The sequence below is a fragment of the Lemur catta genome, chromosome 1 (assembly GCF_020740605.2).
Source record: "Lemur catta isolate mLemCat1 chromosome 1, mLemCat1.pri, whole genome shotgun sequence".
Lineage (NCBI taxonomy): Eukaryota > Metazoa > Chordata > Mammalia > Primates > Lemuridae > Lemur > Lemur catta.
Genome location: NC_059128.1, coordinates 67,255,164 through 67,276,483, shown reverse-complemented (window position 1 = coordinate 67,276,483; position 21,320 = coordinate 67,255,164). Strand labels below are relative to the sequence as shown.

Below are 21,320 nucleotides of genomic sequence, written 5' to 3'. Positions count from 1 at the left end.
CATATTTATGCCACAATGAACAATTCATATAAGGCCAAATATGTACACATAAGAGATTGTAACTAACTGGGTCTGCAAACAGCAGTATGTAGTGCTAGCCAAATCCCTCTTCTTTTCACCCACAGAAGGATACAACATCACTACTAATGCTATGAGGTCGAACCATATAAAATTGTCAATGTTGACCATTTCTGACCTATGAAAATATAACCATTTCATACTGCTGAGGGAATCACAGCAAAATGTTAGCTGGGTAAAAAAAACAACCGATATAAAAATGCCATTATCAATTCTAACTACATTTACGCTAAAACTCCATTTAAAACTCCTAACAGAATGGAGACTAATGTCTATTGTTCACTATTCACTAGTGCCTAAATCCACTGCCTAGCACTCAATAAACATTAGTTGCTCAACTAACTGCTGTTTCCATACTTTTTAATTCCCAGTGTCTTATAATAGACTTAGTATCCCAGTGATTGATAAGTATATACCAGAGTGATGGATTACCAGTGACTCTTTTTACATTCAAAACAGAAAAAAAAAACTTCTTCACACGGATCTCAGTTCTACAAAGTTTGTACGGTTTGTTTGTCCAGTCCACATTTCTCATTTTTATAAGATACTCTGGCAACATATGAAAGCAAGACACACTAGTGGGAAAAAATCTTTTAAATCTAGCTCTGCAAGGTTTTTCTGAAAGCAAGTAACTTAATCCCAAGGCCCAGGTGTTCCTCTATAAAAAACTCACCAACTGCTCTGCCTAACTCCAAAGATTTTTAAGGAACAAATGTAGTAAACAACTTTGAAACTTTACAAATCACCTATAATGTCTTTAGTCTCACTCTTATATATCTATAGTCATTGGTGACTAGTTTTCTGACTTAAATATAGTCATCAATCTTTCTGTAGTAAAAACATTGATTTTACAAGCTCTAGGAGATAATGGTCTCTTCTACTCAACACTACTGAAATCTAGAATGTTTCCGTGCTATTTTAACAAAGAAATATTTCATGTTTTCCTAGGAGTGGCTATGGGCAGGAACATTTTCCAATACTGAGCAAGAGCATATGAACCTTGCCAAACAAGTTAAAATATGACTTACTAATCTTAAACAGTTTTCAGTCCTAGACCACCCAACACTTCTCCCCTAGGAGCACACAGTAGCTATTAACTTGCCAAGAGCCAATCAATCATACGGGTGCAAGTTACCAAAGCACTCACAATTCAAAAAACACAAAGGCTTTTGTGATTCTACAGAGATTCCTTATGAGTAGACAGTTATAAACTGAGCAGTTAATTTGTTAGTTTTATTCCACTCATGGGAATTAACACAAAAAACCAACAGATACTTTTTATTTTGCTATTGTCTTCCTATGTTTACATAAACCTTTTGGTCTTTTTGCCCCAAATCATTCAAATTAAATGATCCAGAAACTACAAAATATCAGTATTCAGAAACTACTACTTTGGGCATGATAATGATAAAGTAAAGCAAGTTACCCATATTTTTTAGTATGAAACTGATCCTCATGCCCCAGATCTGACTGACCTCACAACCCACTTCCACTCACTGGCAGCTAGTATCCAACCATTAGCTACCTGTTCCAGACTCCATCACTGGAATATATCCCTTTGACCCATATTATTTCATCAGACCATAATCAAAACAAAGAAATAGTTTGTTTAGAATCTATTTAATGGTCCCCATGAACACGAATGGGAGTTGAATACTCTAGCTCCCTAAAGAAAAATATTCACAATATTAGTAGTGCTAAGGAGCTTTTATTTACACAAAACTTAATCGCTGCTCAAGCAAAAACGGATTCTCAAACACTCAAAGAGTCCTCTCTAAGAAGGTAGACCTTGCTTTGTCAAATGTTAAGGTGGATGTTTGAGAAAACATCAAGAGAAAAACCATAATTAAAGGTCAAACGGATAGATAATAAGAAGCTCAGCATGACTGCTTCAAGAACTAACCACAAATTAACATTTCTCTATTGGAAAACTATACAATAAAATCATGGGGTAAAAATAGCTGCTGATTCCCTATTGATTAATCCTAGGCTGTTTAAAAGTTCTGATGAAAGGTTCATTACCTAAATGAAAAAAACCAGATGCTAAGTATTGGTATAAAATCTAGTCAGAATAGAAGGTAATTAAAATGCCATTTGAAAGAAATTAAAACATTTTTAGAGACATATTAGCTAATTACCTGAAAAAACTGAGACAAAGAATCTCTATCCCCATCACCAAATTAAAAGCATTATGAGGCACTTATTAAAAATACACGTTTGCAAAGCTTCTTAAATGGAAATTCTGGCCATAGGAGTTGAGACGTATCATGTTCCCTGGGTCTCAAAAAACCCTTCATTAACAATACATTTCAATCATGACACCGAAGTAGAAACAACTAGAATTAATCAATGATTAATAAATCTACGTTCTCTTGCATGTATTTAATATACCATAGATAGCTATTTCTTATCTTAAAAGTGTGGACAGATAAAAATAATTTGGGGCCAGGCGCGGTGGCTCACGCCTGTAATCCTAGCACTCTGGGAGACTGAGGCGGGAGGATCATTCAAGGTCAGGATTTTGAGACCAGCCTGAGCAAGAGCCAGACCCCGTCTCTACTAAAAATAGAAAGAAATTAGCTGGACAACTAAAAATATATAGAAAAAAATTAGCCGGGCATGGTGGCACATGCCTGTAGTCCCAGCTACTCGGGAGGCTGAGGCAGAAGGATTGCTTGAGCCCAGGAGTTTGAGGTTGCTGTAAGCTAGGATGATGCCATGGCACTCTAGCCCAGGCAACAGAGTGAGACTGTCTCAAAATAAATAAAATAATTTGGTTTACATATGTTAATTACCAAACAGCAGGTATTCTGGAAACAAACTAATTTTCAGACATTGCTGCCCACAATAGCGCCATGACTAAAAGTTGCAATGTGAAATACATCACAGGTGACAGCAATGTAGGAAGATTAAATAGTTTTAAGAATATTCTGGAAAAAAAGCAATTTTAGAAATAAAATTAATAAAAAAAATAAAAAATAAATAAAAAATTTTAAAAATAGCTTCCTTTCGTATAAATTATTTTTGAAAAATTTTAAATATCTGTAATCATAAAATTACCCCCCTTCTCCAAACAACATTGGTTTTACCAAATTCACTTTAAATATGCAACCCCATTATAATTTCATTCAAGTTGTTAGAACGTCTTATTTTATTCACTTCCATTGTTTTTTTATCTACAATGGAAAAAATTTCAAAAACAATTTTCTTCCTGCTTGCTTCTGAGTCTCCTGGAAAAGGAATGGATTTTATAGGCTACTGTGTTCAGGCTTTAGGGTGCCTGTGAATCCATGAAATTGCTTGCTAAAATTCTGTGACTATTTCTATTCAAAAAAAGTTTAAAACCACATATCCACAAATAAGAAAGAATATGCCATTCAATGGGAGCTAATCAGCATCAATTCTAGAATACTGTGTGTGCACATTTCCGAGAAACAAGCTTTTTTTTATCTAGAAAGGTACAGAGGAAAATGGGTATAAATCAAAAAATTAGGGGATGAGAATTAAAAGGAATGAGTTTAAGAAGGTGAAGATGAAAAAGACCCCAATGAAAGGTAATTTGTAATATGCAGGCTGTGTGAAATATCTAGAGAAAATCATAGAAAACAATGTGACATAGTTGTATAAGAAAGTACGGTGATTGAGCGCCAAGAGGTTTCATCATTCTAGCTCCAGTAATTAGCAATCAAATGAACAAACCCTTGATGACAGATATGGTACTGTTAGCTAAGTAGTTAAAAAAAAAATGGTAGGTAACAAGTTTAATCTAGGTTTATTAAGATGTAAACATATAACTCAAAATCTCACCCAAACAAAAAGCTTTTCATAACATAATTGGAATTCTTGCTTTTGTGCTTAAAAATAAATCCATTAACAAGATTCTTATGATTTGTCCTTTATTTCTGAATTAAAAAAGATGATGGCCAGGTACAGTGGCTCACGTCTGTAATCTCAGTTACTAGGAAGGCTGAGACAGGAGGATCACTTGGGCCCAGGAGTCTGAGAACAATCTTGGCAACACAGCAAGACCCCTTCTCTACAGAAAAATTAGTGGCACCCAACTGTGCAGCCCCAGCTACTTGGGAGGCTGAGATGGGAGGATCACCTGAGCCTAGGAGCTTGAGGTTGAAGTGAACTATGATCATGCTGCTGCACTCCAGCCTGGGTGACAGAGCTAGACCCTGCCTCTAAAAAAAATAAAAATTTTAAAAATGGAAATAAAAGGATTTCTAAATGTTACTTCCAAGTACTTCACTCACAAACAACGTGCTCCCTTGAGTCTGAGAGGAGCTGAACTAGGAACACCTGGAAGTGCTGCTCATCTAAAATATATAAAAAGGGACTAAATGATAATCCAGTATGCACATGTGCTCACCACTAGAACCATACATCTTCATTTAATGCATGGGGGAAGCTAAACAATTTTTTAAAATAATTCTGATAATTAAACAAAACAAAAAAATAATCAACAGAAGCAGGTTATTACCACCTGTGGGTTTAAGAACCCTGCCCCAAACACTGATCTAGGTTGGGGAACACCACATGAATCCCTACTACAAAGAATAGGAATCAACAGCCCCTATATGTAGAGCCAATGGCAACAATCAACAATTGGTTCTGCAATCTTCCATCAGAAAGAATTACTGATACTAGCATTTAGGGATACTTTTGGAAATTCTAAGATACATTTGACTGAAAATTGCTCCATGAATCCAAAAAAAGAAAATTGCTCTGCTGACTTACCACTACTTGCCAAGACAGGAAAAAAAAAAACTGTATTAAGTATACACACTTATTTTTAGAAGCATCCAATTTCACAAATTTTAAAATATGATTAGCTACATGTTAAGAACAAAAGTAACTTTTCTTCATGAATTCACTGGGAAGGCATATGAACACAAAATGAAACATTTTATGGGAAGACAATTTGAAAACACACCTAAAACCTTCTAAGCTAAAAAGTATCTGGGCTATAATATGCAAACTGCTTTGAGTCCTAGGGTCAATCTCAAAAATAAAACAAAACAAAACCCTGGCTTTGCTTCTAAACATAAGCTTTCTATCCAGGTGATAAACTTCTCTATTCTCTAGACTCCTCAACTTCCAAAGAATCTTAACATAACTCATTTGTCATGATGCTCTCAAAACACACTCCCATATCACTTTGGATCTCTTCTAAAGATAATATCAAACTGTCAATATGATCAAATTTTTATTTTAAAAAAGGTAAAATTGCAAAACTATTTAAGAACATGGTTTATAGACAATACATTAAAAACATATAAACTCATTTCTATACTCCGCATTTCATCAAGGAAGATTGCAAGAGTACACTTCTTCCTTTCACATATAATAAAATTCCTTTTAAGGAGTTATTTGCAAAACCAGATCTGGTTGCTAAAGGATATGGTGAAGAGAGAGAATGACTACAGAGGCCCACCATTAGTGAATTTTCTCGTGGTTTTTCTATCTTGATGGTAGTGCTCATTATGTGACTACACATTTTGCACACCAAATTTGATGTACAAATTATACACCAAGAATGAGTTTTACTGTATGTTTTGCATGCTGTCTCCAATTTTTATTCTCCCATTCACTCATAAATCTCCTTGCAAAGTTTCTGCCTTTACCACAACCTACCTTTGTCAAGTCACTAACAATCTCCACCATTGCTATATCAAAGGGATATTTCTAAATCCTCCTATTCCTTGAGTTATCAACGGCATCTGACAGAGTTCATCCCTCAACTCTTTTGACATTCACACAGCTCTACAGAAACTTCATACTTGTGGTTTTTCTATATTTTTTTTCTTTGTGGCCTCCTCAATCTCTTTGCTCATTCCTCCTCATCTCCCCAGTCTTTAAAAAGTTGCAGTACCCTTGGATCTCTTTTCCATCTCCACTCATCCAACCTGTATGCAGATGACTCCTAGAACCATATTAACTACCTACTTAACACCACTAACACGCAGATATCCAATAAGGAGCTTAAATTTACACATGTCCACAACTCAAGTGATATTCACCCCTCATCCTAGATCCTACGTTCTTCTCCAATCACTGTTACTGTAAATTCCAAGCCTCTTAGTTGTTCAGGCCAAAAGTTTTGACGGAGGTAATCTTTGATTCCTCTTCTCAGCCCTCACAATGCTCTACAATAAGCAAATCTGTCAGCATCACCTTCAAAACCCAATTACTCTTCACCATTCCCACTTCCCCCATCCTATCCAAAATGACTGCTTGCCTGGATAACTGTGTCAGCACTATCATCTATTCTCAACCAGAATGATCTTGTTGAAATATGAATAAGACTCTCTCATACTCCTTTGCTCAAAATCCTCAAATGACTTCCCATCTCATTCAGGTAAAAATTACAGACATATAGTGCCTTAACATGCTCTACATGATGTGTTCAATCCATACCCTCTTCTCTGAGGTCATCTATTTTTTCACTTATAGTATCCCAGCTGAACGCAAAAATGCCTCATAAGGTCATAATAAGTATTTGTCGAGTAAATAAATGACATTCCCAAACTGGCCTCTAGAAAAGAATTTACCATAAATCACACTATCAAGAATATGTAACAAACCAAAACATATATATATGTACATATATAGCTGAAAAGCCAGAAAGACTGGTATCCCTATTTCCTATCTTGGTACCTTTTCCCCAAGAAAATCAAGATAAAAGTTGAATATAATCATCTAACAAAGAACTGAATTATTTTTCATAGTATTTATACAAAATAAAAATCAGATATTATGCCTATAATGGATGTGGATTTGGCATTGCTATGTCATGCTAGCTCTAAGGAAATCACAAGTACAAATTTCTAGAGATGAATTTCTCCTGCTATTTTATTTTTTGTATCCTACAAATCTGTCCTTTCTTACTGAACTCTATTAATCTCACAGGAACAGTACATTTATGACTGTAAGGTAATATGGTTCCTGGAAAAGAAGTTATGCTGCCTAAACAAGTCAAATCCTACTTTGTGGGCCCTTTCTTGCTCCTCGGATTACAGTTCTTAGGAGAGTATCAATGTGTAATCTTATCCTATTTATCAAAAGTATCTTTTCTTTCACTGAAAAATAATCAGTTTTTAAATACTCTTTCAATACTCCTTGTAAGCTTTGTTATAATGTTCTAAAGTCTGAGTTCTATAATTTCCTACCTGAAACGCAGGGTTTAGTCTTATATTTCTACCGAACAAAACTCAAGACTAATTTCACCCAAAGTCAGTCATAAGACTAACTTTGCAGCATTCTGGATCTGCATGTACTATCCAGCAGTCACTAGCCACATGTGGCTCTAGCACTTAGCAGCGCAGATACAGAATATTTACATCACAGAAAGTGGATACATCACATCCACCTGCTGCTTAAATACAATCCCCCAAGAGAGACTAGTATTCTACAATTTCTCAGTATGTAACAAACCATAACCCTTACAAACTCTGAAATATTCTTAGTACCTGGATAGTTCCATGTCTCCTATGATCACAAGGCAGAATGGTGAAATTTTAAGAAACTCAAAACAGTAAAAACACATCCAAAAGTGTCAATGTCAGATATTGTATCCAGAATATATAAACAGTCCTGCAACTTAATGGTAACAAGAAAAAAACCAAATATATAGGCCGGGCGCGGTGGCTCACGCCTGTAATCCTAGCCCTCTGGGAGGCCAAGGAAGGTGGATCACTCAAGGTCAGGAGTTCGAGACCAGCCTGAGCGACACCCCCATCTCTACTAAAAATAGAAAGAAATTATCTGGACAACTAAAAATATATATAGAAAAAAAATGAGCCGGGCATGGTGGCGCGTGCCTGTAGTCCCAGCTACTCGGGAGGCTGAGGCAGTAGAGTAGGATCGCTTGAGCCCCGGAGTTTGAGGTTGCTGTGAGCTAGGCTGACGCCACGGCACTCACTCTAGCCCGGGCAACAAAGTCAGACTGTATCAAAAAAAAAAAAACAAAAAACAAAAAACAAAAAAAAAACCCAAATATAAAAATGACCAAAGGATCTGCATATATTTCTGGAAAGATAAACAAATGTCCAATAAGCAAATGAAAAAAATATTCAACATTATTAAAGAAAATGTAAATCAAAACCACAATGAAGTACCACAACATACATTAGTGAGGATGTGGACAAATCGAACTGTCATACATTGCCAATAGGAATTTTAAAAAATGGTACAGCCACTTAAAAAAAACATTTGGCTGTTCCTTAAAAGGTTAAACATGATTACCATACAACCAAGCAATTCTCCTAGGTATATAAACCAAAAGAAGTGAAAACATAACCCCCACGAAAACTCGTACATCAATGTTCATAGCAGCATTGTTCAAGATGTGAAAACCATTAAACCCATTTAAATGAACAAACCCATTAAATGATGAACAAAATGTGTTATCCACACATTTCGGAGAGCATCAAAGTATAATATAAATCTGTAACAAAAGGAATGAAGGACTGATATGTGATAAAATATAAATGAATCAAAAAATATTGTAGGTGAATAAAGCCAGTCACAAAAGACACGTATTTTAAGATTGCATTTATATGATCACCAAGAATAGGCAAATCTAGACACAGAAAGTAGATTAGTGGTTGCTCAGGGCCTGGGGGTATGGAAAGAATGGGGAATAACTGCTAGTGAGTAAGGGAATTTGTTTTTAGGATGATAGTATGTTCTAAAATTAGATCATGGTCATGACTGCGTAACTCTGAATGCACTAAACTGTACACTTTAAACACATGAATTTTACGGTTTGTGAATTGCATCTCAATAAAGCTAAGTGGGGGGTTGAGGGGGTGGGAAGAGTAACGTCAAGGGGATTGACAAAGTCTACCTGGATGAAGAATGCCTGAAGTAGATTCCTAAAACACTTTAGGCTACTTTGGGATTAGATTTTTTTAAAAAAAGCGAAACAATTCAGAGTTGTATGGCAGATTCTCTTATCCAGACCCAAATGCTACTCTTTTAAAGAGTATCTTTCACCTACTCAATAAGTCCAGGACACGATAAAAACAGGCAACTAGCCTAAACATGCTAAGTGGAATAAAGAAATATTATTGTAAAAAAAGTTAAGTCCAACATTATCAGGCTTATGTTGAAAGTATATGTACTGATCTATGGCACCATCTAAAATCCTCCTGGAATCTATACATAATACATAATGTTCTTCACACTGGGACTATGAGCAAATGCAAAAATTTCCCCTAAAACCAAAGTATCCTCCCTCCACTTAAAATGACACCTAGTGTCATTTGTTAGCTTTTCCAAGTGGCCCAGAATCCTCTAGTTCTTATAGGCCTTTCCAAGGGGGGGGGGGGGCGGCTCCCTCAATTTTCAAAAACTTCAAAACCTAAATATTTCAGTGCTCTCCCTTCACACACATATACAAAGCCCAACTCAGATACAGTACTACTCAGGAGTATCAGAAAAATGGAAAAAGAGGGCAAGGTGTCAGCTCCTCTAATATAAATGAGATGCAGGTTCTTCTTCAACTTACATTGTTTTTTGATTTGATAATCCAAACTCTAAAACTTTGTCTGCCTAGAACAAAGTAAGGGCTCAAATGATAGTACAGGAAATGTGATGGATTACCCTTTTCATCTGTCTTCCATTTCAACGGTTTCATCTCAACTACTTTACTCTTTACCAGGATACCTTCCTGGAAAATTTCTACAGAATAAGTATCAGCAGCAAAACTGCATGTATCCCAAAACTCTTCCCATAGCTCCTCAAACTCTGCAACCTCCCTTCAGGTAAGGACATTATCTATCACCTGGTCATAACAGATAAAATCTCCGTTTTAACTATCTCTCCCTACAAGCACCTACTTTCCTCCCCATCACATCAAGACTTCAGACCTCCTCCATACCTCCTTCTCCATTACAACATATACAATATTAACCACTTAACACATCTTTTTTTCCCTCCAGTTTCACTGTTCTAGCCATGGGGCTGTTTCTAAGACATCACTGTCTATAGGACACTTAACATACTATAGTAAGCCCTTTAAGAACCAACATTCTTTCCAGTTACAGCTGGCTGCCCCTCAAACACACCAAAAACCTTCATGATTCTTTGAGCTCTGCCCTTCACCCAGTCTACCTTAAACCCTCCTACTTAATCTCAAAGCAAGCTGAAATACAACCCTTAGTGAAACTACCCCAGAATCTAAAAATCTAACAAGGGATGTCATAGCCTCTGGGGCAACACAATTCATCTATGAAATAATCCTATGCAATACATAACACAGAGTAGCCCCTCTTAATTTCACAGTACTTTCCTCACTGCATAATATATTGTTCATCATACAAGTATCTAACTCTGACCTGTGATTTCATAATTTATCATTTCATTTCTCTTTCTAGTCCTAATGTACTGTCGTGTTCACTTAAAATATTTAGATATGAAGTAATAACATTCTGAAAACCGGTAATGAAACAATTTTACAGTCTAGTCACATATACACTGTTTATAGCATTATTCATGTACTATATGTAAAATCTGATTTTATTATGAAGTCCTCAAAGCCCACTGAACTAAAAAAACTAGACCCTATGTGGACCAAGTCTTTTGCTTACCAGGTGTTTACCATGTCTAAGTTATCATACTATAGCCTGTTATCAAACTTGACTAACCTTTTATGACATTTCCTGTGATCCACAAATTCGCCCAAGTAAGAATGAGTGAGAATTACTTGGCTGGCCATACTGAGTAATGTATCTTTTTTCAGTTAAGATATCATTAACAGGCCGGGCACAGGCAACCAAAAATAGAAAAAATTAGCCAGGTGTGGTGGCTCACACCTGTAGTCCCAGCTACTGGGGAGGCTGAGGCAGGAGGATCACTTGAGCCCAGGAGTTTGAGGTTGCTGTGAGCTAGGCTGATGCCACTGCACTTTAGCCAGGGCAACAGAGCAAGACTGTCTCCAGAGGGGGAAAAAAAAAAAAAAGATATCACTGATAAAATACATTCTTTACAAGTGTACAACTCAGTGGTTTTTTAATATATTCAGAAAGTTCTACAATATCACCATTATCTAACTCAGGGATATTTAAATGGACAACCAATCTTGCAAGAGAAAGGATAGTGGAATTACAATTGCTTAAAATCTACATCTTTTTCTAAAAAATAAGAATGGTTTTGTATGTATGAAAACAGTAAATATTTGTGGAACAAATCAGAAAATATTTACAGATCATGCCTGATTATAAGAATGCCAGGTTAGCTGTGACAAACATGATTTCCTTGTATGTCAGCCTACCTAAGAACTCACACATCGATTTTTAGTAATGTGCAATATTCTTGCTTGAAAAATAAGATTCCTCAAAAACTATAGCTTTGAATACTTGTGAATTTCCAATGCTGTGCTAACAATTCCCTTTTATTACAATACTTCTGGCACAATAACAAATGATGAATAATTTTACAAGTGAATGACTGAAAAATCAATGTGTAAAGAGATTTTAAATAAGAGAAATAAATAAAATTTGAAACAGAAATAACTGCAAAGTATTTCAGAGAAACTGCTCATAAGAATAGTCCTCCACCAAGAACTATTCTAGCAAGAAATTTTCATAGAAGCAACAAGACTCTGAACAGAACCCACTGTCAGGAGCTTATTGGTTATCAGATTGTCAACGTCAACAAATAATGTTTTCCACAGAAGAGTGACTCACACAACTACTCTAGATTTACACAGTCCCCATGAATACACTTCCTAAAGCTAAAAGCTACTTCAGACATGTACAACTACTAGAAAAAAAGATGTTAGCTAATGAATTTGGGTAATTATAAACTGCATATGGTAGAGCTGACAGAACATTTGAAAGAGCTGATAGTGTCATAAGATTAGTAAATCTAAAATGGTAATTTCACATACATTGGCAATTTATCTTAAACTCATCTAAGAACTAATACCTATAAAGCAGGAACAGCCTAAGAACAAATGTGAAGACTATTGTAATTAATGTAATTTAGTGAAAAGGGTTAACTTACAAATTAATAAAAATCACGTGGATTTTTCACCACTAAAATGCAAACTCTGACCACTGAAACAGGTAATACCAAAATATTAACAAACATACTTAATTAACTTTGAAGAGCACTATTTCTGGAACTCCTGCTCAATACTTGGAATCCAAAATGCTGTAAGATAATAGCAAAAACTTACACTAAGAACTCACCCGAATTAAAATAATTTTTGATAATATCAGGCAATAATAGGTCTTAATCCCCCCCATTACCAAAACTCAGCAACCTCACTGTAGTCTAACACTAAAGCTACAGAATCCAACCTCTTGTTATCTCCTTCTCAGAAGACAACACACAGTGTGACTCATTTAAGTTTTTTTTTTTTTTTTTGAGACAGAGTGTCACTTTGTTGCCCGGGCTAGAGTGAGTGCCGTGGCATCAGCCTAGCTCACAGCAACCTCAAACTCCTGGGCTTAAGCGATTCTACTGCCTCAGCCTCCCTAGTAGCTGGGACTACAGGCATGAGCCACCATGCCCGGCTAATTTTTTTGTATATATATTTTTAGTTGGCCAGATAATTTCTTTCTATTTTTAGTAGAGACGGGGTCTCACTCTTGCTCAGGCTGGTCTCGAACTCCTGACCTCGAGCGATCCACCCGCCTCGGCCTCCCAGAGCTAGGATTACAGGCGTGAGCCACCGCGCCCGGCCTCATTTAAGTTTTTATTCTCCATTTTAAAGGCAAAGAATTTACAATTTCTGCAGCAGTTTGAGGGACAAAAAGTAAATAAAAACTTAGGAAAAAAAAGAATTATAATCTTTGGGACTTGATCACTAACACTCACAGGCATTGAAATAAAAATACAAATCACCCTTGTTTTTCTCCTTCCAAACACCCAACTCAAGCTCCAATGAGAATTTCCTTTGAGCGTCATGTTTTTGTTTTTAAAGTTTCTGATTTTGGAGCGTTCCAGATTTTGGATTTTTGGATTTAGGGGTGTTCAACCTGTACCAGTTCACAAGAAATACAGACTGAAGAACATGATAAACATAAAATATAATCTACAAAATCAAATCCATGGAAAACTGACCAGATTTTGAACTAAGGAATTATATTACTTTATATATAAATAGTAATGTATGTTGATAAAAGTAATCTTTATCTTCTAAAGATATATACCTAAGTATTACTGATAAATAAGTCAGACAAATGACTCAAGATAACTGGAGACAGAGGAATAGATAAGATTGGGAGTCGACAGTTGAGGTTAGGTGATAAATGGAGATTCAAAAAAAAAATCTAGAAAACAAACACAAATCTTTCTTTATTTTACTACGTATTAGTTTGGAAGACTTGTCAGACTTAAAGAATCCTAGGTACACTAGAGATGTTTACTTGGAAGGGGTAGTGGGAGGTTTTCATGATTCCCTTCATTTTGGTATTAGTGTCCACAAAATATGCAGTAGTAACAATGTTTGTCAGTAGTAACAGGGTTAAAATACTAATTTAGAAGTGTAAATTTCAGCATCTTTAGCATGCAAGCAATTTGCAGAGATTTTAATAAAAAGAAACTCTCATGCTCTAAAATGATTTGGAATCCCTGATAATAAATACTTATAACATTTTGGGGTCATTTACAATGCAAGTTTGTATCTTTCATATTTCCTTTAGTCTTCATAGCAACTCTGTTAAGTAGGCATTATTCCCATTCTAGGGATAAGAAAACTGAGATGATATGATTTAATGGCTCTGCTTACAACCTGCTTGGCTAAGTGACAAGCCTTTGGATTCCTGAATTGTTCTTTTCTCTGCTACATAGCAGTTACCTTCCTACCATAAACTAACAATATACAGAATTTAAGATCCCAGAAAGGTAGATAATAAATGGATTTAATGATCAAAATCGTATCATACAATACTTATGTAAATTTCATGTTCTTTAAGGGTATGATTAAAAGATATTCAGATCTAGTGGACACTGCCTTAACCCCCCATTTACAAAGCAAGGCCCAAAGCTTTCAAGAACATCTCAGAGCCAATTTCCCACCTTCTTTTATTAAAGAACCTAACATAGTAGATGCAGGATCACTAGGGTTACTAACTGAGATAAATAAATATCTGAACCTTTTGTTAAAGATTCTTTCCAATGACTTCTGAGAGGATACAATATCATTTTTCTAAGTGGTTTTTCCACCCTGTATCAGGGTTCTACCCAATCTAATATTTCCCAGATCCTGCCTGACCTAGTATTTCTCACACCAGCAAAAAAAACTACTGGGTCTACCACTTTCCTCCCTAATGAAGTGCTCTTCCTTTCTGCTTCACAGACATTTATCATACAACACACAAAATGAATTCGCTACCCAATTTGAGGTATTTAAGTCCCTAAAGTGGTCATCTCCTAAAATTCTTGACTAAACTTTCCCAACAAAGACATCCGTACTCTAATTAATTAAATAAGCTCTTCATCAGCTACTCCTACCTGGTTGCTCCACTAGTCATCAGGAATCTTTATCTATTGGCTGACGTTAAGAATAGAAGAAAGACATTACTTTTCAGACACTGTATAATGCAAAGCAATACATCAATACGTCAGAGAACAACTAAAAGTATACCCTTGCCTCTTGAGAAACTGAAGAGTGAGGCCACCAAATTTTAGGACCAAATAGCAGTGGTAAGAAATCTGAAGATATGTCTGCAAACATGCAATTTCTTTACCTATTCCTTGCTGTATACATCTCGTTTTTTCAACCTGTTTCCGAATTCCTCACTTAAAACAGTTTCTTTTCAAACTTCTTTATAGTGAGAATAGTTTATCTGACTCACCAAGACTAAAAGTAAAACTTTTTAATGAAAGCTATTCTCATTAAGGTAGATACTACACATTGCTGAAATTTTCTTTAAGTTCATAACTGAAGTTGCATAAAGTCCATGAGAACCCAGAAATTACACCAAAAAAGTATATATACTAAACTCATCTGAAAGTAGCCATGACGAAGAAACAGGATAAGAATCACAGAAGTAAAACCACTTACTTTTCCATTCTTTACATCAATGATACTCAACCCAGACTGTACACAAGAATGCCTTGGGAAGCAATGAAAATGTACCAGTAGGTTAAGAGTCTACCTAAGACCAGTTTCAGAATCCCTACAGGTAGTTATAAAAACTGATCTTTTTAAAATGTGGTTAAAGTGATTCCTGTGTGCAAAAAGGGTAAAGGGCAGCTGCCTCAGACAAACTCACTGGGTTTTAGTAACTCAACCAGTGACCAAGTTTCTCAGTAATACAGAAATGTTCCAATCTATTCTTATCTGGAAGTTCTACCTTCATTTTTGTCCAAATTTATTAGTTTTCAAAATATTATGTTCAAATACAATTAACTATAAAAATCTGAAAAAAATCTAAGGTCAAATGAAACAACCATTTTGATGATGCATTAAGGAGACTCAAACCACAATTTTAATGTGGCATTCAAGGCCCTTTACACAATGTAGATCCTATTTTTCCAGCCTTATTCTTCTAGCCTTTTAATAAATAGCTACCATAGTCTACGTGGTATTTCTCAAATATCTACGTGTACATTTTCAGGACTGCTCATGGTCTTTTACTGGCTGACTTGACTCCTTGACATAACTCCCTTGCATGACTGATGATATTCTCTTCTGTGAAACATTCTCTAATCAAGGATGTTATTACTTTCATTTTAAAAGCAGAGACTGAATTGTTATATACTATAGCATAAAAACCTGATGATTGAAACACTGGCATTCTAAGATAAGTAGCAGTACGCTTCACATATATAAAGTGGTACTATGCTACATATTGTGTAATTTTTGGAATTTTTAAAATTTATACTTTTTAGTGTATTCTATACATAGAATAGTTTGCTCCATATACTGTATAATTTAAGAAGTGGCAAAACAAGTAAATCTATTTCCTTAATGCTAATTAAGACTAACATTGTAAGAATGTCAATGTGATTAACATTTTTTAGAGTATCATCCCATTCCCTGGTAAATAACTGCTACATCAGTTCAAAATCCATCATTCAAAGCCATCCATAACCCAGCCCACATAGCCCTATTCACACCCTTCTCGTGACTGTCCAAGAAACACAAATGCTGTTCTTAAGGCACAAGAAATAATCAATATTTCAACTTCTTTGCTTTTTTTATTATGAACTATATCACCACCCCCTACAAATCTATGTAACACTTAAACATTAACTTCTAAAGCATTTTGTATTATGAATGCATCACAGACTACATACTGTATTCTATTTTATATTTGTTGGTATGTCCAAGTACTATAGAATTTTTAAAGTCAGTAATCATTTTATAGTTTAGCTGTGATCTCATTCAATGCCAAGCTAATTGGCAAGCAAACTTACGAGTTGCTTAACAATCAGGATCCATTCTGAGAAATACATCTTGAGGCACTTTCATCAATGTGCAATCAGAGTCTATTTAAACCTAGATGGTATAGCCTATGATACACTTAGGCCATATGGTGTACCCTATTTCTCCAAGGCTATAAACCTGTAAGGCATATTACTGTACTGAATACTGTAGGCAATTATAACATAATGCTAAGTACTCGTACATGTAAAACAAACCTAAACAGAGAAAATGTGCAGTAAAAACACAGTATCATAATCTTAGGGGATCACCATTGTATATGGTGACTGTCACTGATACAAATGTTGATATGCAGCACCTGATTGTATTTAATATAAAAATAATGACAAGGACACAGTTCAGCTAACAAGTCCCACTTCACCATTAGGAAAGCCAGCCAGTCTTTACTTTTATTTGGCATACAAAACTGAAACCTGACTTCTCTCAAGAAAGTGAAAACTAGTACCCTAGAAAATAATGGACATGTCCCCATATGTCCTGACAATATATAAACTGATTCTTTGAATTTTATGATTAACAGAAATGCCATCCATACTTGATGATTTAGAAGAAGCTATTTTTTTTGTTTTGGTGTAAACAGAATACACTGTATGAAAACATGTTTGCTGTTCATAACCACTAAAAAAACAAAAATAAAAATGGTTTTTACTAACCTTATTACTAAAATAGACAAAGTAAAACACCTTTAACATACCTGTCATAATAATCCCGTTGAAAGTCATAGTCCAAGTCAAAAGAGGAGCTGAAAAATAAATACCAAAGAGGATTAATTTGGAGCAGCTGTTGTTAATTCACAACAGTAGATGGGAGAAAAAACCATGCCAAACAAACCACAACAAACAGATCAACAAGATTAGCATGGAATAATCCCCAATCATTTAAACAATCAATCACTTAATTACAATCACCTTTAGACCACTAGACACAGTGGCCAAATTACTAATTCAGGTGAAAGTTCACTAAAATTTCAACATACAACACAGCTAAAATAAGAACAATGGAAATACAATGGTGAACTAGACATTCTTATACCACCCTCCTTCCCATTCTTATTCCCCAGCTTCTCAGAAGCTAACCAACTCCTCTAAAAGTATTTCAATTTATGCTATAAATATCAAACTACTCTGTAATAGCAAAAACCTCAGGGATTTCTAATAATTCCCTAGTAAACAGGGAGAAAAGGAGGCATATTAACATGAAATCAATAAAGCATTACTTTTACACAGATAAAACATACATTTAACCCTCCCCACATCCAGAAAACAGATAGAGAAGATGCCCACTGATGGACACAATGCAGTTATAAATAATAAAGTTCCGGACCTGAGTAGAGGGGACGGAGAAGGGTGTTCTGGTACTGACCCGTACATCTCCGCTGCAGATCGTTTCACACCTGCTTTTCCTCGATTCACTTTTGGCTCTGCAGCCAGATTAATATCTGAAAAAAACAAAAACAAAAATTTAATGACAACACTGGGGATAATAAAATCTCCAACTACAACTGTGCATAATGAATATAAATAAAAAAATGTCTAACAATGTATTTCATCTTTCCTTCTCATATTGAAAAGGCTCACAAATTTTTATAATGCTAGGACTTACTCTTTCATTTCTTTGTACACTTCATACTGTTCTGTATCAAAAGTGTTCACCAGACATAACAGTAAGTTCTCCACCCTCAGCTCTCACCTTCAACACAACTATCGTGATTCAAAGCACTGACTGCTCACCCAGTTAGTATCATAGGAAAAAAGTATCACAGACTAATAGTGGTCACCTTTCCAGGAATGGTTCTATGCATATTAAGTTATCACAGGCAAATAAATATATTATTAGCACGAGTGAAAAAGTTCAGAGAGAAAAATATACAGCAATTTATCAATGAATGTAGGTGAAATATGGCACCCTCAAATCAACCTCAAAGGCAAAGTTGTATTTTCCTCGCAAGTAAGACCAGCTGTGTAGTTGCATAAACTATCCCGGTAAAGGCAAATGAACTGCTTAAATGAACAACCTTTACATACACACTAAAAAAGGAAAAAGAAATACAAGAGGAAAGGAAAAAGATCCTACTTTCAGAATATAACTTTTAACACCTACTCCAGAGTGCTCAGGTATTTGCCCTGCCAACCACTGCCTACCAAACATGAGTTCATGTTCTTCTCCTGCTTTTTCTAACAAGGCCCATTTGTCAAAAACCAACTACCGAAAACATATCTCTCCAAAAACCAGGTTTTCACCTTCCCAGGCATGCTAACCATTCCTTGGATCAGTAATTTCATCTTCTTACACACTACCTTTATTAAAAAGTCTCACCCACTCCCCCCAAAATATATAAAACTCCAAATCCTATCCCAAACTGTTCTTGATATAGATGAATGTAGATAACTTACACCTTCACCGTTAAATATAATTAACCTTAAGCAAAGGCAGTATCATATAACCAAATAAAAACAGATTGAGTATATTGTCTGCAGGGTGAATATCATTACATGAATAACTTCAGAATGCTTGGTTCACAAACCTCATCTCTAATTTTTAACATCATCTAAAGTTTAATAACCTTACTTTTACTTTAGACTTTGAAATCATATAAACTTTTATAAAACTATTATAAAATAGAAATATATTTCTGACAAATCCGTTAAGATGTAAAAACAAAATGAAACAATAAAAAACTATATACACCAAGTTGATTACATAACATTATCAAAGTACTTCCTGTAACTCTAAACTACCATACTTTGAGAGTTGCTATCCATTGTCGAATATATACTACAACCTCAAATATGTAATTGAATTTACTAATCTTGATTTTCATAAAAATACAGGTATGGCTATTTTCAAACTGTGGCACAAAGCAGGCAGAAAATGAGAAGTGAAAAACAGACATCAAATGTGTGTGAGGACACAGACTGGATTCTGGTTTCAATCAACCAGATCATAAAAAAATTAAGCTTCAGACAATAGATGAAGAAATAAAAATATATACTAAGTATTAGATGGTACTGAGGAATTACTGTGAATTGTTAGGTGTAATAATGGCACCGTGGTTTGCACTGTTAAAAACCTTCATCTGCTACATAAATACTGTCCTCTTATACACACAGAGATGGATGAGGTGTCCAAAAGTGCATTACATTCTTCTCTCCACTTTTTGTTAGAAAATTTCGATGACAGTTGAAAAACTAAAGTTTCTAATAAATCATGAGTTCATTTTAAGACCTGTCACAAAATTTGTTTTAGTTCATTGCTGCCACAGTCATGTTATATATCCCAAAGTTTTATACATTCTGGGTTTTCCTGTACTTTGGGTGTAGGACAAATGGACATGAAAATCTCTTATGTATTCTCAATTACAACTACTCTGTATACCTTTTTTATCGAATATAGTATGTTGGACTTATACTGGAAGCTTATCACTCACCTTAATTAATGCCCTCAATTTATGTACATTATCTTGACAATCCTGGACTATTATCACCTCAAGTGAGAATGGATAATAAAGAGTTTGAGGTTTCATTATCTCCATTTCAAAAGATGAGAAAATTTAAGATTCAGTGAAACTATGCAGCTGGCCCAAAACACACATGAGTGAAACTGCAATGCAGAGTCAGGCAGCCTGACTCCAGGGCCCAACACATAACTAAGCCATACTGTCTCTCCCCAGTCTACTGTGGGCAACATGCAGCCAATCAGAAAACATTTCTATGGTTATCAAAAATCATTCCCACCTCCACTATCTTACTCAAGTCTGCCAACTGAGAGTTGTCCAGCCTCTTTCACACAATGTGGCATAACAAAAAATATCCTCTATCTAGCCCATTATACCTATAAACCTAACATTTTTATTAGGCTGAATTCATAACATTCAGAATATCTCAGACTGTTAGCTTTATAGAGAGAAAGGGAGAGATACAGAGAAAACGATTATACAAGGCGTGGAGGGAAGAAAGGGAAAGAGAAACATGAACAGAAAAACTCAGGCCTGAATTATAACATCAATAAAAAAATTCACTCAACCTAGACCTTACCTAAAACTTGGCCAGCAATCATTCTGCCATCCTCTCCTGCTACAGCAGCCCGGGCATTTCTCTCATTGACATACTGAACGAAGGCAAAGCCCTTATGAACAGAGCAGCCCACAATTTTGCCATATTTGGAGAAGATTGCCTCCACATCAGACTTCTTGACCACAAGAGTGTTAAGATTCCCAATGAATACACGGGAATTCATGGAGCGAGGATCTGTCTTGTTGGTGACATTGCTAGCCATTGCGTTTGATGACAAGGTTCCTCACGAAGCCGGAAAACTGGAAGGAAAAAAATAGCATTCAGGTGAACAAATGCTAAAAACAATATTCCTTAATAAAACTTCATCTACTCTCATTTTGAACCACTGTAACTGCAGAGTATCAGTCAACTTAAAGGGCTCTCATAGCAGCAAGTATGTTACTACTCAGAGACCAGAGCCCCTGCATATACTCTTAGAGAAATTCAACTTCCTCCTCGCCATTCTATTTCAGTAGTGCTAAACTATCAATTCTAAGGGGGGAAAAAAATCCTCCCTTGGAGATTACTGGCAACACAATCCTCTTGTACATTGTTAATTCCAAGTGACCTTTCTCTATTTTGAAGTCCTCAAATAGAATCCCCACTATCAAATTCTCTAATACCAATTTCTGTTTTCCACATTCCCAGTCATGCTAACCATTCTTTGCCATCAATGTCATCTTACACAGTACTTCTATTCAAATGAATTTCACTCATTCTCCCCAAAAATACAAAACTCCAAATTCTGTCCCAAACCATTCATTAGCTAGATGAATGTG

General features: G+C 35.5%; 1 protein-coding gene across 14 annotated transcripts in view; it reads right to left on the bottom strand.

Moving 5' to 3' along the window:
- HNRNPC (heterogeneous nuclear ribonucleoprotein C) overlaps positions 1 to 21,320 on the bottom strand; it is a 48,637-nt gene that overhangs the window by 2,149 nt on the left and 25,168 nt on the right. For 8 of the 14 annotated variants that reach the window (XM_045526699.1, XM_045526707.1, XM_045526717.1 and 5 more), the window contains 3 exons: positions 20,524 to 20,801; positions 17,813 to 17,927; positions 17,184 to 17,231 (listed from right to left, as the gene is read on the bottom strand). In XM_045526699.1, coding sequence (XP_045382655.1) covers positions 17,184 to 17,231; positions 17,813 to 17,927; positions 20,524 to 20,764 — 404 coding nt within the window. In that variant the 5' untranslated portion in view covers positions 20,765 to 20,801. Of the gene's footprint in view, positions 1 to 17,183; positions 17,232 to 17,812; positions 17,928 to 20,523; positions 20,805 to 21,320 lie in introns of those variants that run through there. The other 6 variants (XM_045526763.1, XM_045526781.1, XM_045526799.1 and 3 more) reach the window with 2 other exon arrangements.